Source organism: Gouania willdenowi, chromosome 22 (assembly GCF_900634775.1).
Source record: "Gouania willdenowi chromosome 22, fGouWil2.1, whole genome shotgun sequence".
In the NCBI taxonomy this organism is placed as follows: Eukaryota; Metazoa; Chordata; class Actinopteri; order Blenniiformes; family Gobiesocidae; genus Gouania; species Gouania willdenowi.
This window is the reverse complement of record NC_041065.1, coordinates 10350917-10376407: the sequence shown is the minus strand read 5'-3', so window position 1 is coordinate 10376407 and position 25491 is coordinate 10350917. Positions and strand designations below refer to the sequence as shown.

The following is a 25491-nucleotide window of genomic DNA, read 5'->3' as shown; positions in this document are numbered from 1 at the left end:
ATAGGTACACACCTTTGGCTCTGAAAGATGCTCTAACTGTACTAAACAGTATTATATCCATAAAATATTGAAGGAAAAATATTTGCAATATATTAAAACCAGATTAAAGTAATTTTCTAATAATAATTTAGAACATATTTTAAGTAAATCTACTGATTTACCAAAGACTTCTTTCATCTTAGCAGATCAAAGTTCATCCTCATATTTTGTCTATAAAGTCTCTTACCTACAGCAGCCATTTCTCAATCAGCTCTTCACAATTTAAACTTTGAAAATACACAAATATTGCTTTTTTAGCTTCTCAATACTTAGTTCAAGAGAGAGAGTTTGTCCAACCAGCATTGTAAATGTATACATTCGGTGTTGATAAATTAAGTAAATATATTTGTGTACTGTACTTAAAGTAATTTTGAGTATCTGTACTTTACTTTTTTTAATTTTTTTTTTTTTTTACTTAACCATTAAATTAATAAGACAAGTGGATATGACTAGAAACTGTTATGGCAATTAATATATTCATCATCATATCGTCAAATGTGTGTTCAGGTGTACAATTTGTCATGTTTTTATACATGATGACTGCATGACTCTTTGCACTTTTGAACAGCTGAGTCATGTTAGATTAAACAGTAGAGATCGTATTGTATCCACAGTACAACACAGAGTCTCTGCTGAAGGCCAAACTCAAACTCACATGCAGATATACACGCACACACACTATCAAGGACAGATAACAGTGACGCCAGTCCTCTTCATAATATACATGTCTTCATCATCCTCAAACGTTTCCACTGTTGGGCATCTGACCCCCTTCTTCTCCTCACCTCAGGGTGGAACTTTTTCTGTTATCTGTATAAAAGCTTAAGCTGTGAAACTGTTAGTGGGTCTTGCTTTTTGCTCTATCAGGAGCCTCTTGACCATCCTTGTTGGGGGCTGCTTTTCATTCTACAGGATGGAAGCTTTTTTTTTTTACTCCTTTTTTATTTAATTTTATAATAAATCTTTTTTATGAAATCATCATGCTAAGACTGGACTCAATCATTCAACCAGAGCAATAAATCATGTCTCCAAATGAGGTCAACCGCAAATTTGCCATGACAGTGTACATGCGGATAAAACAAAACAAAAAAAGTGTTCTTCCTTTGGCTCCTATTACAACCATGTGTTCTCTCGTGTTTGTGACAGCAGCCGTGCATGCGTCCAGGCGAGACGACAGAACTTCAGCTTGTTGATTGTTTTGAAGCAAGTTTCTGTCGAAGCGGAGCTGTCTTCAGTTAACTTCTTGCCAGCAGAAACACACAAACAGCCAATCAGCTAACAGACGGGCGGACCCAGAATGCGGAAACTGCCAATCATATCTCCTGACGTCACCAGTAACAGCCAAATATTCAGCACCTGTGGAGTCCGGTTGCCATGTTGGTATGTTTTCAAGTAAATAGCGTGCAGTGAGCTTAGACTGTACAGTGAGAAGCCCGGAAAAGAGTAGAGGCAGCTGCTATGTAGTAAACTGGTACCGGTAGTATCGTAATACACGGTAGTAACGTCGTGTAGAATTTCTAGTATTGTAGGTAGTAGGTTGTTACAATTTGGCACCGCGGGGTACAGCGGGTATCTTGCAACTATAGTTAGAACAGCTCATTGTTGACAGGTAGTCATGTTAACTCAGGATAAGTTAGAACAGCTCATTGTTGACAGGTAGTCATGGTAACTCAGGATAAGTTAGAACAGCTCATTGTTGACAGGTAGTTATGGTAATGGATTCCAGAATTTGAAAGCCATGTAGAATGTAGAGACAGCACAAACAGCTTTTAGAAACGACTGAAGCAGGTCTATAATTTTTAACACACCCCTTAAATATTGAGCAGGAGTCCTCAGTGAGCAATGTTTGTACCTAAGGTAAGTTATAATGAATCGTGTGTGTTTCAGAATTAAATTTGCATTAGGAATTGAGTGTTTACAAGGTCTGTTGAAAGAGGATTTTACTTTTATTCTAAATGAAAGAGAAATTAAAGCTTTTAAACCATCCATGAAAAAGCTACTTAACCTCCCACCTTTCTATAGACATACTTCCTACGGCACTGCACTGGTATTGTAAAATAAACAAATAAATATATAAGTAAACAAATAGATCCAAACATGAATGTGTGCCCTTTTCAGCCCCTTTAGCATCTGATACAATTATAAAGCATCACCAATTGACTTGTAAATTCACAATAGACCCAAAATAGCTAACTAGTAAGGACTGTTCTTGATACTTGTTAATGTTTACACACAAAGATGCACTTTAACATGCAGGATATGAACAAAATCTTGAGTTTTCATTGGTTTTCATGTTTTATTTACAGGTTAACAAGTGCAAATTTAGTAAACACCCACAAACTAGGCAAACAGTGAAAAAATAAAAATAAAAAAGGTCTTTAAAATTGTACAAAATAAGACGGAAACCCAAAACAAAACTCTTAAGTTACATCAGAGTGGAAGTTAAAATGATAAACTATTCAAACACTAAATGACAAAGTTTTTTAATTATTACATTTATTTAATATGAAAATATAATTATATAAATCTCAAATCTATACACGGAAAAAAAAGAAGCCTTTCAAACATGAAATAAAGCGATGAGCAGTGCAGTGTGTCCATGTGATCTTTGTCTGTTTTTGTTCTCACATGTTCACATGTTCACACACCCAACACAGCATAACGTGGATGGCTGTTCATCATAGGAATGGGATCCACACAAGGTTCCTGCTGCTTAGCAGAAGGTTTTCCTTGCCGCCATGATGAATTCATGTTGGGTGTGGGATACATATGTATGTGTATATACGTATATATGCATATGTGTGTATCCATAAAATGAAGAGTCCGTCCCTAAGACTACTCTACTGGAAAGTGCCTTGAGATACCATTGGTTATGATTTGGCGCTATACAAATAAAGATTGATTGATTGATTGATTGATTGATGTTATGGGGCGCCGATGGCAAAGAGCAGCTTTTGGCAACATTTAGCAACAAACAACATTTAAAAAAAACTTTTGTGAATGTATTTATTTGACTAGATTTAGAGCAATACTTGTGAAATTTTATATTTTTTCTTGTAAAAATCTAAAACTACATGTAAAATATTAAATCTAAATGTTACATTTAAATCTAAAGGTTCAATTTTAATCCAGATGCTAAATGTTAAATCGAGATGCTGAATGGTAAATATAAATGTTACATCTAAATCTTACATCTAAATGTTGAATCTAAATGTTAATTCTAAATGTTAAATCTAAATATTTAATGCTAAATTAAAACTTATTAGTTAAATATTGAGTTTGACCCATAATATTTAAATTTTACATTCAGATTTAACATTTAGATTTAAATTTAACATTTAGCATCTAGATTTCGATTTACCATTGACATTATATTTTTACGAGAAGAAAATTATCACAAATTTTCCAAATGTTGCTGTAAATCTGGTCAAATGTAACAAAAAAGAAAAAATGTTTTGCTGCTCAGTGGTACGAAAAGTTGCTGTTTAATTTAACTTGCACAACTTTACAATCGCTGTCCCATAACATGGGGGTTCATATCTGCTGTTTCCCTTTCAGCTTTTCCTAGAAGGAGTTCATGGTGACACCCGTAGGAGCCCTGCACCAGCACCAGCCATGACTCCATTCAAATTCCACATGCGCCGGGAGAGCGTGGACTGGAGGCGAATCATCGCGGTGGACGTGGACCTGGTGGTGAGCCAGGTGGACGTGGAAATGCTGCAGGAGCACATCAGCATGGTGACCTTCTGCAGCCTGGAGGGCGAGTGCTGCGTCCGCTGCAGAAACCCCATTGATCCCTCCTTAGTGAAGCTGCTGAGGCTGGCTCAGCTCTCCCTGGAGTGGCTTTTGTACTCCCAGGAGGTCCTCACCTACAACCTGGTCGCTGTCGAGGAGCGGCTGACTGCGGCCGATAGGGAGCTCGGGCAGCTGAAAAAGCAGGAGGAGCATGACATCGCGCTGAAGCCCATCACAAACAATACATCTCTGGTCAACAGCCTCAAAACAGAGAACATCAGCCTCAAATCAGAGAACATCTGCCTCAAATCAGAGAACATCAGCCTCAAATCAGAGCTCAATAGACTAAAGGAGCAGATCAATGAGCAGCGGCAGACCATTGAAGCCAAAACATTTCTGGAAATGAAGCAGCAGTCACAGAAAGACCTGCTGAGAGCGACTCGTGTCAGCGACAAGGCGATGGCCCAGTTGGATCGCAAGCTCGACGACACCAAAAATAGCTTGCTCAGGGAGATGGAGTCCATCTACAACCAAAACCTCCATGCTCTGGACAAAGTCAGTCAGAATCAACTTGTCAGGCAGGAGATACTTGTCAACCCTGTGGACTCGCAGCAGCAGAGAGACATCTACAAGGAGATCCAGAGCCAGACCATCCAGATGTTGGAGCAGCAAAAAAAGAAACACAGTCAAAAATGGAAATCCAGGTTGCAGGGAGTCAAAGCTCATCACAAATCTGAGACTGACAGGCTGATGGATGAGCTGAGCAAAATGCAGATGTACCAGTCTGAGAACCACAAGATGTCCCGGATTCTGCGGAAGAAGAAGCTCATCATCCAAGCTCAGAGGGAACAGATAAAGAGCATTTATTTAAACCCACCCATCAAAGAAGAAGAAGAACAAAAAGAAGAAGCAGCAGAAGAAGAAGAAGTACCAGTTATCAAGAGTTCACCTGCACCAGAGCCCCAACAGAAGAGAGTTTCCACGATGAGGCCAGTGTCTGTTCCAATCTTGGATCCTATACAGGAGCTGTCAGAGGATTCAAGCACCATATCTGAAAAGAGTCCAGCGAAGACAATACCCAAGCCTGAGCTCAGGAAGGAGGTGGCACTGACGCTCGTCAGGCTGGTGGAGAGTCAGAGAACGGAAACTTCTGGGAGCCTTACAGAAAAGTAAGATCAGAAAAAAATGAAGAAAAGAAAGCTGTACATACACATCAGAAAACACACGTGAATCATAAATGTAAATTCCAAGCAGATCATGATACCATAAACTCGGATTATGATTTATTACAACTAAAAATACATATGATTATTTATCGACAATTTTGTTCTGTGAAAAAATGTTGTTGCACCGTTTAAAAAAAAAAAACGTGTAGAATTGGCGCAACTGAATTAAATTTGCACTCAATGGCCCTCATTTATCAACCTTGCGTAAAAATGGTGCAAATCTGAGTGCAAATGTGGTCGTACTACAGGACCAATGCGTGATTCATGAAACATTCGTATCTGACCAATCCCAGCGTACAAATGATCGGGTGTTGATAAATGCGGCGGCTGAATTCGATCAATATTTACTTGTTATGCCCTCCTGTTCCGCCTGTAAAATATTAAATCTAAATGTTAAACTTAAATCTAAATGTTAAATCTTAATCTAGATGCTAAATGGTAAATTTTCATATTAGCGGAGGCCCCGCCCAGTGAGGTCAGGCAAGAAAAGAAGCATTTCCAAGGTGAAAATCGGCATCCTCACATCAGAGGTGGAGCAAAACAAAGATGTGCTTTTTGACAGTGTGAAAACTGGACTGAAAGCATTTAAAGTCTCTGTGGAAGAGAATCAGCTACTGAGCAGGTGACGTCTGCCCCCCTGTGTGCGCTGAAAACAACTTCACAACAGAGACCCTGGAGACACATATGGATATGACGATTTTGTTTTTTGTTTTTTTACCTCAGTTAAAGAAATACATATCACATTAAAATAAATTAATGATTGAAACCTAGTAAAGTTATGTACACACTTCAGGTTAGATGTTAGTCTGATGTGGTTGATTCTTTAAGATTTATACAATTTTAGTCAACACTATGTTTCTCAGTGTAATTGAAATAATTGTGTGGAGAAGGTAGAATTTACCCAAATCTGATCATTTCACCAAAAAAAAAAAAAAAAAAAATGCTATTAGAGCGCAATATAATCTATCAGTTTCATTATTTTGAAAATAATAACTTTATTTATAATCAAATAAAATACAAATACTGAAAGTCACTGTTTTAATTAGATTTTTTGGGTAATTGTACATTGAGTATTTTTTCCCAGGTGTAAGTGTAATTTTACTCACACTTAAGTACAATCTACACTCTGTAATCTACGTTGCTACTTTTAGAATGAAGAATGAAGGAACTAGAACAAATATTCAGGCTATCAGGATGCCCGATCGTGAATGCGCCAAGTAATAACCTACGACTTAAGGAAATGACATCACTTTTTATTCTTTCAACACACAAAATTCCAGATTCAGGTTTACCTTTGTTTACAAAGCAGCCTGTGTTTAATATTTCTATATTTAGTTGTTCACCTGAGAAAATTGTGGTTGAAAGTCGATAATCTACACAAATAAATCAAATGGAATATTTGGTGATTGAGATTTAATTCTTCCTAAAAATCTCTTTGAATTCTGTCCCTGATCAGGAAGCCTCTGTTGAGCTTCATTGAGGAATCGGATCCTGAGATGGAAGAGGTAGAAAAGCAAGGAAAAGGTTGGCCGCTTGTTTACCTAAACAGTCCTCTTTCATCCTTATTGTTGTTATGATCACATTATTAATCTCCTCTGTTCGGTTGCAGTAAAGAAAAAGAACAAATTGGTGAGAAAAATGAAGATCTTGGGACAAAAGATGTAAGAAAAATTCCAAAAATGTTTCTTAACAAATGCTTGGAGTTGTGTGGTTGGGCCCACTTCAGATCAAACTGGTCCAAATGTGGCCTTTGAACTGAAATGAGTCTGACAGCCCTGGTGTAGATGGTAAACGAGTGAAAGCCTGTTTGTTGTGTGGGTTCAGTTCACAGAGTTGCAGGAGAGTATTGAGTGTTTTTCGTTGTCGGAAGAGGAGCACTGTAGAAGAATCTGAATCATCATCAGAGAGTAAGGAAAGTTCTACAGAAATGTCCTCCAGTCAGGTCAGCAGTCACATCCTTCAGTTTTTCCTTTTAATTCTTAACAAATATTTTCTTAAAAACATGCTTTAATGGGCCTTACAAAGTGGAGTGCATTTTGTCGCTTAAATCCACAAAAAAGGCATAAAAATGACCGTTTTATTTTTTATTGGATTATGCTTTTTAACAGTCCTGTATGTGGACATGAAGCAGTGAAGTAACTCACAGAGCTTTATGCCTTTATGATTCTTTTCTCTGAGATTTTAATCCTGGACATATGTTCTGTAACAATACATTTAATTTTTAGGCTACATAATAAATATAAATGTAAGACTGCAAACGTTAATTTCAACATTATTGTGCCCTAGTTTCCTCCTCTACGTATACATTAAATACAAAATATGTTTTAAAAAAACCGATTTTATCCAAGCAATAAGTGATGTGATATCAGTCCCAACAGGATCTTCACTTTAAATTTGCTTGATTTTGTGACCAATTTCTAATTGATTTAGAGAAATTATCATAATTTGAGGAAAATGTAAGGATTTTGTACAAATTTTGAGTTTCACTTTAAAGATGACTGCAATCATGTGATATAGGCAGCGAGAAAACTGTGAGCCCTGCAAATATTGTTGAGTTTCATTTTCACAATGATTCATGTTTCCTCTGTCATTTTTACTTTCTCCTGCGGGCTGAATTAGATGCTCCAAAGGGCCAGATTTGGCCCTTGAGTTTGATACAAGTGTCATAGGGGGTATGTGAATTAAAATCCAGAATTTGAAACGAATATAAATGGAGCAAATTACACATTTTATCTGAGATTACATTATTATGTTTAAGTGTGCAGGATTAGGGGGCACAGGGCTTCAGGTTAAATATATGATGGGGTACAGGACTGGGAAAAGTTTGGGAACTACTGGACCAATCCATAGGCCAAACTTTCCATGCAGCAGTAAAGGTTATATATCATAGTTTTCCAGTTGAGTTGTCTTTGTCATTTGGGTTGAGGATTCCTTTATATGTGTGTCATGTTCTTGTTCTGATGTTCTAGGTCACATCTGACGTAGAGACAGACGGCACCATGAACGCCAGCCTGACTTCCCTCAACGACGTCAGTGAAACATAGAGGCCATTAGAAACATAAGAAACCCTGCAGCCAATCAGGAGATGTTGCAGAGACACAACAAACTCCCTCAAACTACTTCCTGCAATGTCTTTCCAATCCAGTCCAATACGACTTTATTTGTTAAGACGAAAATAAAATACGTAGCAACAAAAACTACATTTGAATTACAAAAAATTAAAAAGTATAAAACATGAGATTTAAAAAATGTCAAGGAATGTAGCAAAATAAAAGAATTAAAATGTATTTGACATCTAATGCCTACGCTCTGGAGCAACTCATTCTTTATTAGTTGACGTAGTTTATCTACACTTGTGTGTAACCTGCTGTGTTTAATACTGGTTTTATAACATTGTACAATATTTTTTTTTTTGTGACAAAGGTTTGTAAATAGAGAAAATATGGATACAATAAAGATATTTCACTGGAATTCTGACTGTACATACATTACTCCTTCCTATTTGTCATCAGGCAGTGTGGCTGTTTTAATAATATTCCCATTTGTGGTCATGGACATGTTTCAGTCGAGACTTTATTGGGACCATAATTTAACAGGTACTAAATATTCTGGAAGTTCCAACTCTAGTTTTTTAAAAAGAACATTAAAGTAAAAGATTTTCAGTTATTTGAAAACATGGCTGGGAAAGAATCATGTTTAATGTAGAAAAACAAAATCAGCAAAAAGAATCCCTTCCAACTGTTGAGTTTGGAAATTAAACATATTTACATGACACACACACACACACAGAGTGAGGTTTGTTTGTTGTTTGCTTAGTTGTTGTCTTGTTGGTTGTTTTGTTGAGTGGTTTGAAACCTCTTTCTATTTAAGTAGCAATCATTTATCTCATGCATGTTTAGATTGCTGGGCTTTGTTATTTTAGTTTGGCTATAGTCGCCGGTAGTCCTGTTTTCTGGGTTTTCTTTCTTGGTTTAATAGTTAGTTTCAGCTGAGGTGGCTTAGCCAGGGTGGGGCCTGGTCCGATGGCCCATGGAGCAGTTAGCCAGGTTCTTCACCCCTCTTTTCCTTATTTTGGCCGGCGCCTGTAGCGTTTTTGGTTTGTTGATTTATGTTTTGATTCAATAATGTTTTCTTTACAATAAAACTTGCAAACTCGAACCCTTTTGTCTGTGTCCTTTTGTATATGTTAGTGGTCTCCCTTCATCAAGCCACTTTTTCTTGAGGAGACTGTAACAGCGTAATTGATAATTATTACAATTATGGCATGAAAAAAATCTGTTGCTGCTGTAATCATAATCAAATTGTGTTCATATAATTAACTTTGTAATTAAAGTTTCCATGAAAATTCTATAAAAAATGTCAATTATAATTTAACACAAAACTGGGGAAGCATGTTACAGTTCTATGTACAGTTCTACAAAAATGTAGTTAACAATTATTAAAATGTGTATCTAGCGTTCCCACATTTTACCAATTTAAAATAGTATAAATCTAGGGGTATACTGACAAAAAACTCAAGATTTCCTCACCAAAAATATTAAAACCTTTATTTTCATTGATAAGGAAGCCTAACAAGTTAACCATTAGTGATGCTAACAGAAAGCTAACACAACAGTAAGGTTAACTTTTATAGGATTATTTATTTCAGGCTCAGTAAATGTGATTAAATGTAATTGAAATGCAGTAATTGAGAACGTAATTGCAATTGACTTTTTGAGGATAAAAAATAATTGTGATCGAATTGTATTTGGAAAAAATGCTGGTCATTGTAGTTGTAATTGAATTGTAATTGTAACTGACAAATGGAATTGACCCCAACCCTGTTGCGAGGCTGGGCTCGTGTCGCGGCTGAAGGAGCAGCAGCCGCTGCCGTCGGAGGCCCAGCGCTCGGTCCTCCTCACCGCATCGGTGGAGCCCCCCCCCCATTCCCTGGCATTGTTGTCGGCCCACTTCGCCGGGGAACAGCATGGCGGACGGGGGGAATCCTAATAATCTTTAGGATTAATCATACTTCCTTGTGGAGGTGATTTGTTCATGTTGATGTTGTCCTCCACACAGAGCTGACGTGTTTGTAAGAACGCAGATGTTATTTGCAGAACTTCAGTGAAAGTCACCATCATGTCATGTTGTAGACCTTATCAACTCCTTCCTGACCCATCTGGGTTGGATTTCATTGAACCTGAGGATGAAAACCCAGACAAGGATCTCCTCAGGGTTGTTGGTTTCATTAGGTTTCTTCCTAAAATAAAACAAATGAAGCACGTGTAGCTGTGACATGTATCCATGCAAAACAATGATTAGATTTTCATGGAGTAATTTATATTGGGTAAAATATGACAATGATATAAGGTCATACACAACTAGACTCAGGGGTGAGGTTTTACCGGCCAAAATATTTTTGTTACCGACCCACAAACGTTTTTATAACCACAACTTTAACCAACAAATATTCTGGAAACAGGAGCGAAATGAAGCGTCTTCTCGCGAGATGTCAAGTAAGAGCGAGATTTACGTTCAGCTGATCTACATATATTGTGGATGGGCTTGTTCTCGTTTGAAGCAGCAATCTTTTGGTTTAAGGGTCAGATGTTACAGAATAAAAGTATAAATTGGTCATTTTACGGCATGTAGCACCTGTTTTAAAATGTATATGGTTACATTGTAAATGTGTTTGGTTAAATATTATATAGAACAACGTTTATGTTGTGTCATGCTGAGTTATCCTTCCAGTAGTACATAGCCTTCTGTTTGTGCTTGTGGAGATAAATTCCAGAAGATGGCGCTAGTGCAACAATAAGGGCACAAGTTACTAAAAAACCTCATTTTGAGTGAAATCGATTTAACACAGATTGTGATAGTTTCAATAATGATTGGGAATGATCTATGTCTACTGTACACAATTGGCTATTTTTCTGCACAGCAGTGCCCCATGACATGAATGATTCATTCCTGTGCGGAAATTCACTTGTAAATGACAATGTCAGTAAGTGGAAATTGTAGTTTATATAATTCATATTGTATGTAGGCAAACACATAGTGTGGAAAACTGACATTTATAACTGAATTTGTAAAAAAATAAAATAAAATAAAAAAAAGACAAAGATTTGTAATCTCAGATATAAAGCAACAGGAAGTTGAGATCTGGTTACAAAATAAAAGCACAAAGAGGTAAAGATTTAAATACGACCCTAATCCTGGCCCAGTCAGCATCATCTCATGGTAACATGATTTAATTTGTTTGTGTGTGTGTGTGTGTGTGTGTGTGTGTGTGTGTCATGTAAATATGTTTAATTTCCAAACTCAACAGTTGGAAGGGATTCTTTTTGCTGATTTTGTTTTTCTACATTAAACATGATCCTTTCCCAGCCATGTTTTCAAATAACTGAAAATCTTTTACTTTAATGTTCTTTTTAAAAAAACTAGAGTTGAAACATCCAGAATATTTAGTACCTGTTAAATTATGGTCCCAATAAAGTCTCGACTGAAACATGTCCATGACCACAAATGGGAATATTATTAAAACAGCCACACTGCCTGATGACAAATAGGAAGGAGTAATGTATGTACAGTCAGAATTCCAGTGAAATATCTTTATTGTATACATATTTGCTCTATTTACAAACCTTTGTCACAAAAAAAAAATATATTGTACAATGTTATAAAACCAGTATTAAACACAGCAGGTTACACACAAGTGTAGATAAACTACGTCAACTAATAAAGAATGACTTGCTCCAGAGCGTAGGCATTAGATGTCAAATACATTTTAATTCTTTTATTTTACTACATTCCTTGACATTTTTTAAATCTCATGTTTTATACTTTTAAATTTTTTGTAATTCAAATGTAGTTTTTGTTGCTACGTATTTTATTTTCGTCTTAACAAATAAAGTCGTATTGGACTGGATTGGAAAGACATTGCAGGAAGTAGTTTGAGGGAGTTTGTTGTGTCTCTGCAACATCTCCTGATTGGCTGCAGGGTTTCTTATGTTTCTAATGGCCTCTATGTTTCACTGACGTCGTTGAGGGAAGTCAGGCTGGCGTTCATGGTGCCGTCTGTCTCTACGTCAGATGTGACCTAGAACATCAGAACAAGAACATGACACACATATAAAGGAATCCTCAACCCAAATGACAAAGACAACTCAACTGGAAAACTATGATATATAACCTTTACTGCTGCATGGAAAGTTTGGCCTATGGATTGGACCAGAAGGCTATGTACTACTGGAAGGATAACTCAGCATGACACAACATAAACGTTGCTCTATATAATATTTAACCAAACACATTTACAATGTAACCATATACATTTTAAAACAGGTGTTACATGCCGTAAAATGACCAATTTATACTTTTATTCTGTAACATCTGACCCTTAAACCAAAAGATTGCTGCTTCAAACGAGAACAAGCCCATCCACAATATATGTAGATCAGCTGAACGTAAATCTCGCTCTTACTTGACATCTCGCGAGAAGACGCTTCATTTCGCTCCTGTTTCCAGAATATTTGTTGGTTAAAGTTGTGGTTATAAAAAAGTTTGTGGGTCGGTAACAAAAATATTTTGGCCGGTAAAACCTCACCCCTGAGTCTAGTTGTGTATGACCTTATATCATTGTTATATTTTACCCAATATAAATTACTCCATGAAAATCTAATCATTGTTTTGCATGGATACATGTCACAGCTACACGTGCTTCATTTGTTTTATTTTAGGAAGAAACCTAATGAAACCAACAACCCTGAGGAGATCCTTGTCTGGGTTTTCATCCTCAGGTTCAATGAAATCCAACCCAGATGAGTCAGGAAGGAGTTGATAAGGTCTACAACATGACATGATGGTGACTTTCACTGAAGTTCTGCAAATAACATCTGCGTTCTAACAAGCACGCAGCTCTGTGTGGAGGACAACATCAACATGAACAAATCACCTCCACAAGGAAGTACGATTAATCCTAAAGATTATTAGGATTCCCCCCGTCCGCCATGCTGTTCCCCGGCGAAGTGGGCCAACAACAACGCTAGGGAACGGGGGGGGGGCTCCACCGATGCGGTGAGGAGGACCGAGCGCCGGGCCTCCGGCGGCAGCGGCTGCTGCTCCTTCAGCCGCGACACGAGCCCAGCCTCACAACAGGGTTGGGGTCAATTACATTTGTCAGTTACAATTACAATTCAATTACAACTACAATGACCAGCATTTTTTCCAAATACAATTCGATCACAATTATTTTTTATCCTCAAAAAGTCAATTGCAATTACGTTCTCAATTACTGCATTTCAATTACATTTAATCACATTTACTGAGCCTGAAATAAATAATCCTATAAAAGTTAACCTAACTGTTGTGTTAGCTTTCTGTTAGCATCACTAATGGTTAACTTGTTAGGCTTCCTTATCAATGAAAATAAAGGTTTTAATATTTTTGGTGAGGAAATCTTGAGTTTTTTGTCAGTATACCCCTAGATTTATACTATTTTAAATTGGTAAAATGTGGGAACGCTAGATACACATTTTAATAATTGTTAACTACATTTTTGTAGAACTGTACATAGAACTGTAACGTGCTTCCCCAGTTTTGTGTTAAATTATAATTGACATTTTTTATAGAATTTTCATGGAAACTTTAATTACAAAGTTAATTATATGAACACAATTTGATTATGATTACAGCAGCAACAGATTTTTTTCATGCCATAATTGTAATAATTATCAATTACGCTGTTACAGTCTCCTCAAGAAAAAGTGGCTTGATGAAGGGAGACCACTAACATATACAAAAGGACACAGACAAAAGGGTTCGAGTTTGCAAGTTTTATTGTAAAGAAAACATTATTGAATCAAAACATAAATCAACAAACCAAAAACGCTACAGGCGCCGGCCAAAATAAGGAAAAGAGGGGTGAAGAACCTGGCTAACTGCTCCATGGGCCATCGGACCAGGCCCCACCCTGGCTAAGCCACCTCAGCTGAAACTAACTATTAAACCAAGAAAGAAAACCCAGAAAACAGGACTACCGGCGACTATAGCCAAACTAAAATAACAAAGCCCAGCAATCTAAACATGCATGAGATAAATGATTGCTACTTAAATAGAAAGAGGTTTCAAACCACTCAACAAAACAACCAACAAGACAACAACTAAGCAAACAACAAACAAACCTCACTCTGTGTGTGTGTGTGTGTCATGTAAATATGTTTAATTTCCAAACTCAACAGTTGGAAGGGATTCTTTTTGCTGATTTTGTTTTTCTACATTAAACATGATTCTTTCCCAGCCATGTTTTCAAATAACTGAAAATCTTTTACTTTAATGTTCTTTTTAAAAAACTAGAGTTGGAACTTCCAGAATATTTAGTACCTGTTAAATTATGGTCCCAATAAAGTCTCGACTGAAACATGTCCATGACCACAAATGGGAATATTATTAAAACAGCCACACTGCCTGATGACAAATAGGAAGGAGTAATGTATGTACAGTCAGAATTCCAGTGAAATATCTTTATTGTATCCATATTTTCTCTATTTACAAACCTTTGTCACAAAAAAAAAAATATTGTACAATGATATAAAACCAGTATTAAAACACAGCAGGTTACACACAAGTGTAGATAAACTACGTCAACTAATAAAGAATGAGTTGCTCCAGAGCGTAGGCATTAGATGTCAAATACATTTTATTTCTTTTATTTTGCTACATTCCTTGACATTTTTTAAATCTCATGTTTTATACTTTTTAATTTTTTGTAATTCAAATGTAGTTTTTGTTGCTACGTATTTTATTTTCGTCTTAACAAATAAAGTCGTATTGGACTGGATTGGAAAGACATTGCAGGAAGTAGTTTGAGGGAGTTTGTTGTGTCTCTGCAACATCTCCTGATTGGCTGCAGGGTTTCTTATGTTTCTAATGGCCTCTATGTTTCACTGACGTCGTTGAGGGAAGTCAGGCTGGCGTTCATGGTGCCGTCTGTCTCTACGTCAGATGTGACCTAGAACATCAGAACAAGAACATGACACACATATAAAGGAATCCTCAACCCAAATGACAAAGACAACTCAACTGGAAAACTATGATATATAACCTTTACTGCTGCATGGAAAGTTTGGCCTATGGATTGGACCAGTAGTTCCCAAACTTTTCCCAGTCCCGTACCCCATCATATATTTAACCTGAAGCCCTGTGCCCCCTAATCCTGCACACTTAAACATAATAATGTAATCTCTGATAAAATGTGTAATTTGCTCCATTTATATTTGTTTCAAATTCTTGATTTTAATTCACATACCCCCTATGACACTTGTATCAAACTCAAGGACCAAGGGCCAAATCTGGCCCTTTGGAGCATCTAATTCAGCCCTTTGGAGAAAGTAAAAATGACAGAGGAAACATGAATCATTGTGAAAATGAAACTCAACAATATTTGCAGGGCTCACAGTTTTCTCGCTGCCTATATCACAGGGGTCACCAACCTTTTTGAAACCAAGAGCTACTTCTTGGGTACTGATTAATGCGAAGGGCTACCAGTTTGATACACACTTAAATAAATTGCCAGAAATAGCCAATTTGCTCAATTTACCTTTAACGCTATGTTATTAATAATAACTAATATTTATCTTTGTGGAAACACTGATCATCTCAATGATTTCTCACAATAAATATATATAGAAACAGATAAATATCAATATGCAACACTTTATTTTTATATTTTCTCTAAGTGCACATTTTTCAAATTGAACATTTTCAAATGATCACTTCTAAGACAGTCTTGTGAAATCACAATATCCCATTTTAACTAGCTAGCCACTAACATTTTTTAACAAATCATGAATTACTTTGCACCATGTTTGTACAAATAATAACTCATGTAAAATACAAAAGTCAACTCTCAAATTTTTAAATAAATCATGTCACACTTTGAACTGGACACCAAATCTGTTATCTGTTTCTTTGTCAGTTAGTGGGAAGCCTGGCATTGGTAGTTTGCTTTTTAAAGAGAAAATGAAATAATTCAATTTCACAGTGTTCTTTTATTTGAAAAACACATAAAAAGTAAAGAACAAATTCCACAGTACCCGTGCAAATGGTAAATGGTGGTAGTAGTAGAATAAATAAAATTAAACAAAAAAGGCATACATTGCATAAATTATCCATCAATCTATGCAATGTATGCTTGAAATAAAAATAATCAACAAAAGGAAAATTAAACATAGCCTATACAACAACGGCTATAACCAAAACAGAAACACTTCCCTACACATGGTTGGATTTGATTTTCTCCCGATTTCCTCACTGACATTGTCCGGGCGGACCATCCTTCACTGAGCGTCGTTTCCGGCCGGACAATAATAACGATTACACCTCTTCTTATGCGGTGTAATCGTTATTATTATTACAACAATATAATTACACCGCATAAGAAGAGGAAGAAGAGTCTTCTTCCTCCTCTTATGCGGTGTAATCATTATTATTGTCCGGCTGGAAACGACGCTCAGTGAAGGATGGTCCGCCTGGACAATGTCGGGCAGAAATCAGGAGAAAATCGGGAGAATGGTGGCCCCGGGAGATTTTCGGGAGGAACACTGAAATTCGGGAGTTTCCCGGGAAAATCGGGAGGGTTGGCAAGTATGTATTAAACACAAAAAACACTTTACATTTTAAGTGTTTATATATATGTATTGTCATTTCTAAGTTACATGTAAGTGGGATTTAAACAAGAATAGCTAAATAAATAAATCTATATATATATAAAAGCTCACTGGTAAGTGCTGCTATTTGAGCTATTTTTAGAACAGGCCAGCGGGCAACTCATCTGGTCCTTACGGGCGACCTGGTTGGTGACCCCTGCTATATCACATGATTGCAGTCATCTTTAAAGTGAAACTCAAAATTTGTACAAAATCCTTACATTTTCCTCAAATTATGACATAATTTCTCTAAATTAATTAGAAATTGGTCACAAAATCAAGCAAATTTAAAGTGAAGATCCTGTTGGGACTGATATCACATCACTTATTGCTTGGATAATATCGTTTTTTTTAAAACATATTTTGTATTTAGTGTATACGTAGAGGAGGAAACTAGGGCACAATAATGTTGAAATTAACGTTTGCAGTCTTACATTTATATTTATTATGTAGCCTAAAAATTAAATGTATTGTTACAGAACATATGTCCAGGTTTAAAATCTCAGAGAAAAGAATCATAAAGGCATAAAGCTCTGTGAGTTACTTCACTGCTTTATGTCCACATACAGGACTGTTAAAAAGCATAATCCAATAAAAAATAAAACGGTCATTTTTATGCCTTTTTTTGTGGATTTAAGCGACAAAATGCACTCCACTTTGTAAGGCCCATTAAAGCATGTTTTTAAGAAAATATTTGTTAAGAATTAAAAGGAAAAACTGAAGGATGTGACTGCTGACCTGACTGGAGGACATTTCTGTAGAACTTTCCTCACTCTCTGATGATGATTTAGATTTTTCCACAGTGCTCCTCTTCCGACAACGAAAAACACTCAATACTCTCCTGCAACTCTGTGAACTGAACCCACACAACAAACAGGCTTTCACTCGTCTACCATCTACACCAGGGCTGTCAGACTCATTTCAGTTCAAAGGCCACATTTGGACCAGTTTGATCTGAAGTGGGCCCAACCACACAACTCCAAGCATTTGTTAAGAAACATTTTTGGAATTTTTCTTACATCTTTTGTCCCAAGATCTTCATTTTTCTCACCAATTTGTTCTTTTTCTTTACTGCAACCGAACAGAGGAGATTAATAATGTGATCATAACAACAATAAGGATGAAAGAGGACTGTTTAGGTAAACAAGCGGCCAACCTTTTCCTTGCTTTTCTACCTCTTCCATCTCAGGATCCGATTCCTCAATGAAGCTCAACAGAAGCTTCCTGATCAGGGACAGAATTCAAAGAGATTTTTAGGAAGAATTAAATCTCAATCACCAAATATTCCATTTGATTTATTTGTGTAGATTATCGACTTTCAACCACAATTTTCTCAGGTGAACAACTAAATATAGAAATATTAAACACAGGCTGCTTTGTAAACAAAGGTAAACCTGAATCTGGAATTTTGTGTGTTGAAAGAATAAAAAGTGATGTCATTTCCTTAAGTTGTAGGTTATTACTTGGCGCATTCACGATCGGGCATCCTGATAGCCTGAATATTTGTTCTAGTTCCTTCATTCTTCATTCTAAAAGTAGCAACGTAGATTACAGAGTGTAGATTGTACTTAAGTGTGAGTAAAATTACACTTACACTTGGGAAAAAATACTTCTCAATGTACAATTATCCAAAAAATCTAATTAAAACATTGACTTTCAGTATTTGTAATTTATTTGATTATAAATAAAGTTATTATTTTCAAAATAATGAAACTGATAGATTATATTGCGCTCTAATAGCATTTTTTTTTTTTTTTTTGGTAAAATGATCAGATTTGGGTAAATTCTACCTTCTCCACACAATTATTTCAATTACACTGAGAAACATAGTGTTGACTAAAATTGTATAAATCTTAAAGAATCAACCACATCAGACTAACATCTAACCTGAAGTGTGTACATAACTTGACTAGGTTTCAATCATTAATTTATTTTAATGTGATATGTATTGCTTTAACTGAGGTAAAAAAAAAAAAAATCGTCATATCCATATGTGTCTCCAGGGTCTCTGTTGTGAAGTTGTTTTCAGCGCACACAGGGGGGCAGACGTCACCTGCTCAGTAGCTGATTCTCTTCCACAGAGACTTTAAATGCTTTCAGTCCAGTTTTCACACTGTCAAAAAGCACATCTTTGTTTTGCTCCACCTCTGATGTGAGGATGCCGATTTTCACCTTGGAAATGCTTCTTTTCTTGCTTGACCTCAGTGGGCGGGGCCTCCGCTAATATTAAAATTTACCATTTAGATTTACCATTTAGCATCTGGATTTAATATTTAACATCTAGATTAAGATTTAACATCTAGATTAAGATTTAACATTTAGATTTAGGTTTAAAATTTAGATTTATAATTTTACAGGCGGAACAGGAGGGCATAACACGTAAATATTGATCGAATTCAGCCGCCGCATTTATCAACACCCGATCATTTGTACGCTGGGATTGGTCAGATACGAATGTTTCATGAATCACGCATTGGTCCTGTAGTACGACCAAATTTGCACCCAGATTTGCACCATTTTTACGCAAGGTTGATAAATGAGGGCCATTGAGTGCAAATTTAATTCAGCTGCGCCAATTCTACACATGTTTTTCTTTTTTTAAACGGTGCAACAACATTTTTGCACAGAACAAAATTGTCGATAAATAATCATATGTATTTTTAGTTGTAATAAATCATAATCCGAGTTTATGGTATCATGATCTGCTTGGAATTTACATTTATGATTCACGTGTGTTTTCTGATGTGTATGTACAGCTTTCTTTTCTTCATTTTTTTCTGATCTTACTTTTCTGTAAGGCTCCCAGAAGTTTCCGTTCTCTGACTCTCCACCGGCCTGACGAGCGTCAGTGCCAACTCCTTCCTGAGCTCAGGCTTGGGTTCTGTCTGCGCTGGACTCTTTTCAGATATGGTGTTTGAATCCTCTGACAGCTCCTGTATAGGATCCAAGATTGGAACAGACACTGGCCTCATCGTGGAAACTCTCTTCTGTTGGGGCTCTGGTGCAGGTGAACTCTTGATGACTGGTACTTCTTCTTCTTCTTCTGCTTCTTCTTTTTGTTCTTCTTCTTCTTTGATGGGTGGGTTTAAATAAATGCTCTTTATCTGTTCCCTCTGAGCTTGGATGATGAGCTTCTTCTTCCGCAGAATCCGGGACATCTTATGGTTCTCAGACTGGTACATCTGCATTTGGCTCAGCTCATCCATCAGCCTGTCAATCTCAGATTTGTGCTGAGCTTTGACTCCCTGCAACCTGGATTTCCATTTTTGACTATGTTTCTTTTTTTGCTGCTCCAACATCTGGATTGTCTGGCTCTGGATCTCCTTGTAGATGTCTCTCTGCTGCTGCGAGTCCACAGGGTTGACAAGTATCTCCTGCCTGACAAGTTGATTCTGACTGACTTTGTCCAGAGCATGGAGGTTTTGGTTGTAGATGGACTCCATCTCCCTGAGCAAGCTATTTTTGGTGTCGTCGAGCTTGCGATCCAACTGGGCCATCGCCTCGTCGCTGACACGAGTCGCTCTCAGCAGGTCTTTCTGTGACTGCTGCTTCATTTCCAGAAATGTTTTGGCTTCAATGGTCTGCCGCTGCTCATTGATCTGCTCCTTTAGTCTATTGAGCTCTGATTTGAGGCTGATGTTCTCTGATTTGAGGCAGATGTTTTCTGATTTGAGGCTGATGTTCTCTGTTTTGAGGCTGTTGACCAGAGATGTATTGTTTGTGATGGGCTTCAGCTCGATGTCATGCTCCTCCTGCTTTTTCAGCTGCCCGAGCAGCTGCTTGTGCTCCCTATCGGCCGCAGTCAGCCGCTCCTCGACAGCGACCAGGTTGTAGGTGAGGACCTCCTGGGAGTACAAGAGCCACTCCAGGGAGAGCTGAGCCAGCCTCAGCAGCTTCACTAAGGAGGGATCAATGGGGTTTCTGCAGCGGACGCAGCACTCGCCCTCCAGGCTGCAGAAGGTCACCATGCTGATGTGCTCCTGCAGCATGTCCACGTCCACCTGGCTCACCACCAGGCCCACGTCCACCGCGATAATCCGCCTCCAGTCCATGCTCTCCCGGCGCAGGTGGAATTTGAATGGAGTCATGGCTGGTGCTGGTGCAGGGCTCCTACGGGTGTCACCACCATAGGGATAATTAACTCCTTCTAGGAAAAGCTGAAAGGGAAACAGCAGATATGAACCCCCATGTTATGGGACACCGATTGTAAAGTTGTGCAAGTTAAATTAAACAGCAACTTTTCGTACCACTGAGCAGCAAAACATTTTTTCTTTTTTGTTACATTTGACCAGATTTACAGCAACATTTGGAAAATTTGTGATAATTTTCTTCTCGTAAAAATATGTCAATGGTAAATCGAAATCTAGATGCTAAATGTTAAATTTAAATCTAAATGTTAAATCTGAATGTAAAATTTAAATGTTATGGGTCAAACTCAATATTTAACTAATAAGTTTAAATATAGCATTCAATATTTAGATTTAACATTTAGAATTAACATTTAGATTCAACATTTAGATGTAAGATTTAGATGTAACATTTATATTTACCATTCAGCATCTCGATTTAACATTTAGCATCTGGATTAAAATTTAACCTTTAGATTTAAATGTAACATTTAGATTTAATATTTCACATGTAGTTTTAGATTTTTACAAGAAAAAATATCAAATTTCACAAGTATTGCTCTAAATCTGGTCAAATAAATACATTCACAAAAGTTTTTTTTAAATGTTGTTTGTTGCTAAATGTTGCCAAAAGCTGCTCTTTGCCATCGGCGCCCCATAACATGTGAGAACTAAAACAGACAAAGATCACATGGACACACTGCACTGCTCATCGTTTTATTTCATGTTTGAAAGGCTTCATTTTTTTACGTGTATAGATTTGAGATTTATAAAATTATATTTTCATATTAAATAAATGTAATAATTAAAAAACTTTGTCATTTAGTGTTTGAATAGTTTATCATTTTAACTTCCACTCTGATGTAACTTAAGAGTTTTGTTTTGGGTTTCCGTCTTATTTTGTACAATTTTAAAGACCTTTTTTATTTTTATTTTTTCACTGTTTGCCTAGTTTGTGGGTGTTTACTAAATTTGCACTTGTTAACCTGTAAATAAAACATGACAACCAATGAAAACTCAAGATTTTGTTCATATCCTGCATGTTAAAGTGCATCTTTGTGTGTAAACATTAACAAGTATCAAGAACAGTCCTTACTAGTTAGCTATTTTGGGTCTATTGTGAATTTACAAGTCAATTGGTGATGCTTTATAATTGTATCAGATGCTAAAGGGGCTGAAAAGGGCACACATTCATGTTTGGATCTATTTGTGACTGCAATTTATTTATATATTTGTTATTTTATAATACCAGTGCAGTGCCGTAGGAAGTATGTCTATAGAAAGGTGGGAGGTTAAGTAGCTTTTTCATGGATGGTTTAAAAGCTTTAATTTCTCTTTCATTTAGAATAAAAGTAAAATCCTCTTTCAACAGACCTTGTAAACACTCAATTCCTAATGCAAATTTAATTCTGAAACACACACACGATTCATTATAACTTACCTTAGGTACAAACATTGCTCACTGAGGACTCCTGCTCAATATTTAAGGGGTGTGTTAAAAATATAGACCTACTTCAGTCGTTTCTAAAAGCTCTTTGTGCTGTCTCTACATTCTACATGGCTTTCAAATTCTGGAATCCATTACCATAACTACCTGTCAACAATGAGCTGTTCTAACTTATCCTGAGTTACCATGACTACCTGTCAACAATGAGCTGTTCTAACTTATCCTGAGTTACCATTACTACCTGTCAACAATGAGCTGTTCTAACTATAGTTGCAAGATACCCGCAGTACCCCGCGGTGCCAAATTGTAACAACCTACTACCTACAATACTAGAAATTCTACACAACTTTACTACCGTGGATTACGATACTACCGGTACCAGTTTACTACATAGCAGCTGCCTCTACTCTTTTCGAGGTTCTCACCATACAGTCTGAGCTCACTGCACACTATTTACTTGAAAACATACCAACATGGCAACCGGACTCCACAGGTGCTGAATGTTTGGCTGTTTGCCTGTTACTGGTGACATCAGGAGATATGATTGGCAGTTTCCGCATTCTGGGTCCGCCCGTCTGTTAGCTGATTGGCTGTTCGTGTGTTTCTGCCGGCAAGAAGGAACTGAAGACAGCTCCGCTTCGACAGAAACTTGTTTGTATTTCATCCTCTATGGTTTATTATATTGGAGAAGTATTATTGTCAAATAGTAAAAAAAAAAAAAAAAAAAAAAAAAAAAAAGCAGTGAATTTGTTATCCTAAGTTGATTATTTATATTAGTTAAACAAATTAACGTGCAAAGGAAACAATGATTATTTTTTTGAATTTCAACCATATAAATTCTAACTTCATTTATTAGTTTTTTATTGCTTATATGCTTTTGTTCATGTACTCTTATCATGCACCAAACAACACTATACATAATTAATAAGTATTTCTAACTTGTACAAATACATTGCAGTTCATAAAAATAATACCAATAAAAAAAAGGCTTCAGTATTGAATATTACCTGGAATCGTGATACTTTGTTTGGTATCGTGGCTACTCATTTTGGTATCGTGACAACTCTAGTTCTAACTTATCCTGAGTTACCATGACTACCTGTCAAAATTCAGCTGTTCAGCAAAGCTGCATTTAAGGCAATTTTATGAAATAATTCATGAACAGTATCATTGCAGTCAAAACAAATCTGACGTTGCACACCCTTGAATCAAGCAGCAGCCATGTTGAAAGTCTCAGGTCAGACCGTCTGCTTATTCAGCTTTAAAATCTGAATATCTCATTCAGTTTAAAGCTTAATTGTATGAACTTTGGACAGGAATTTTATTTTATTGTCCTCTTCATAATTCCACAATCACTTGTATTGTAAGATGTATAGAACAATAGATATAAAATGTAGCAACACTCTTTGAGTTACACTACTTTAAGTTCTCAGTGTAGTTTTTTCTTTCTTTCATTTTTTATTTAAATTGTTTGTTTTGTCCATTAATATTTTTTGTTTTTATTAAACAACGGATGTGTGCATTGCTAAAATAAGTGTGATAGGTGTAACTTTATTTTGATTAGACTATTTTAAGTTCTCGTTGGGGATGTTTTTTCATTCGTGATTTATGTTCTCAATGTGTTATTCATAAATATTTTTATTTCGTGAAAGAACGAGTATTGCTAAAAATGCATGTGATAGGTGTAAGTTTATTTTGATCACACTATTTTAAGTTCTCTGAGAGCATGTTTCTCCAGTATTAGCTTCCCTTCATTGGCTTCCTGTAAAATCTAGAATAGAGTTTAAAATCCTCCTGTTAACATACAAATCTCTACATGATCAACCTCCTGTATATCTTAAAGACCTGTTAGTGACCTATCATCTGGGCAGATCACTCAGTTTGCTGGTCTACTGGAAGTTCCTAAAGTGTCCAGAAGTAGAATTGGAGGAAAAGCGTTCAGCTACCAGGCTCCTCACCTTTAGAACCAGCTCCCATTCTTAGTACGAGAAGCTGCTACTCTCTCCACCTTTAAAGCTAAACTCAAAACCTACTTATTTACGTATAGTGTATGATAGAAAATACCTAAAGTGGACATGGTCTCGTCTGTAATGGTCACAATAACTGACCATTACACAAAATGGTCAGTTATTGTGACCATTACAGACGTGGTAAACACCTCAGACCATTACGTGCAAGTAACACTGAGCCTTCAAGGAATTTACAAATGTACAAAACACTGCAATGTAAAGGCCTTAAAGGTGCAGTCCGCAACTCTCAGATCCCTCTCTCCCCCTCCCTGTCAGGGGAGGGGGAGAGAGAACTCTGCACCACAGAGTTCTAGTGTAACAATAACAAATCAAACACAATGTAAATCAAGCAGCAGTAACTACCTTTCAAGCAGAAAAGTTGCTAATTTCATCTGCAACTCCTCTAGACCATACACTGTAAAAAAGCTGGCGCTACAGCTCTGGGAAAGGGGCGGGGCCTGTGAGAAACAGCTGTCAGACAGTCCATCAAACACAATCCTGGCTCTGATTGGTTCTTTTTGCTCGGTTGCGTTGCTTTTTTTAAAAGCATAAATCTGTATATTTTCCTGTGCAACCTGCATTTCACAGCATGCCTGTCAAAAGAAAAGTTTTTTTCAAAATAAAAGACAAAACGCTGCTTTAGAGCAGTGATTCTCTAACTTCTTTGGCTCAACTACCCCTTTTCTCTTATTTCTGAATCCAAGAACCCCCTTTGTCCGACAACAACATTTTGCTTAGACAACTATTTAAAACAACTATAGAGCATAATGAAGGAATGAACGAGTGATAACACACATTTTAAAGAATCCTACATTGTAAATAAGTGGAAAGAAACAGTATTTAATGCAGTGGTTTTTTGGATCGTGACCCCATTCTGATATCTGATATTCCAAAGACATTTTTTTCTAGAGTTACTTTTTGATCACGTTTGAGCTCAAATATATTTATTTATTTATTTATTTTTACTGCATTTTAGTTTAATTAGTTCCACAAAGTGAAAGTATAGAAATACACTTGTTTAAGATTGTGTGCCGTTTTAAACTAAAAAATTTTCAGGAATTTCAGGTGAACCCATATTGGGTCCTGAACCCAAGGTTGGAAAACTTTGGTTTAGTGGCACCTAAATAGATTTATTTCTATAGTTTGTATCTTCTTAAAAAAAATCCCCTAAAGAATACACAAAAGATGATTACAATATTGCAATATAAAAAAGTGGATTATCAT

The 25491-nt window shown here is 36.6% G+C and overlaps 2 protein-coding genes across 4 annotated transcripts; one reads left to right on the top strand and one right to left on the bottom strand.

The window, feature by feature from the left end:
• The first annotated feature begins 1385 nt into the window (after nucleotides 1-1385).
• On the top strand, nucleotides 1386-12773 carry LOC114456687 (zinc finger protein Dzip1-like). Of its 3 annotated transcripts, none has more exons than XM_028438624.1 (6): nucleotides 1386-1419; nucleotides 3598-4943; nucleotides 6457-6524; nucleotides 6610-6661; nucleotides 6825-6942; nucleotides 7970-8308. In XM_028438624.1, the coding sequence occupies exons 1-6, from the start codon at nucleotides 1414-1416 to the stop codon at nucleotides 8042-8044; spliced, it is 1665 nt and encodes a 554-aa protein (XP_028294425.1). In that variant the 5' UTR covers nucleotides 1386-1413; the 3' UTR covers nucleotides 8045-8308. The 3 variants fall into 3 exon arrangements, with proteins under 3 accessions (XP_028294425.1, XP_028294426.1, XP_028294424.1); XM_028438625.1 differs by lacking the exons at nucleotides 1386-1419; nucleotides 7970-8308 and adding exons at nucleotides 1812-1896; nucleotides 12719-12773; XM_028438623.1 differs by lacking the exon at nucleotides 1386-1419 and adding an exon at nucleotides 1812-1896.
• Nucleotides 12774-14467: 1694 nt separating this feature from the next.
• LOC114456686 (zinc finger protein Dzip1-like) lies at nucleotides 14468-22337 on the bottom strand. Its single transcript, XM_028438622.1, has 6 exons — nucleotides 22253-22337; nucleotides 19472-20841; nucleotides 17841-17908; nucleotides 17704-17755; nucleotides 17423-17540; nucleotides 14468-14988 (listed from the first exon to the last, which is right to left on the bottom strand). The coding sequence occupies exons 1-6, from the start codon at nucleotides 22265-22267 to the stop codon at nucleotides 14914-14916; spliced, it is 1698 nt and encodes a 565-aa protein (XP_028294423.1). The 5' UTR covers nucleotides 22268-22337; the 3' UTR covers nucleotides 14468-14913.
• Nucleotides 22338-25491: the final 3154 nt, after the last annotated feature.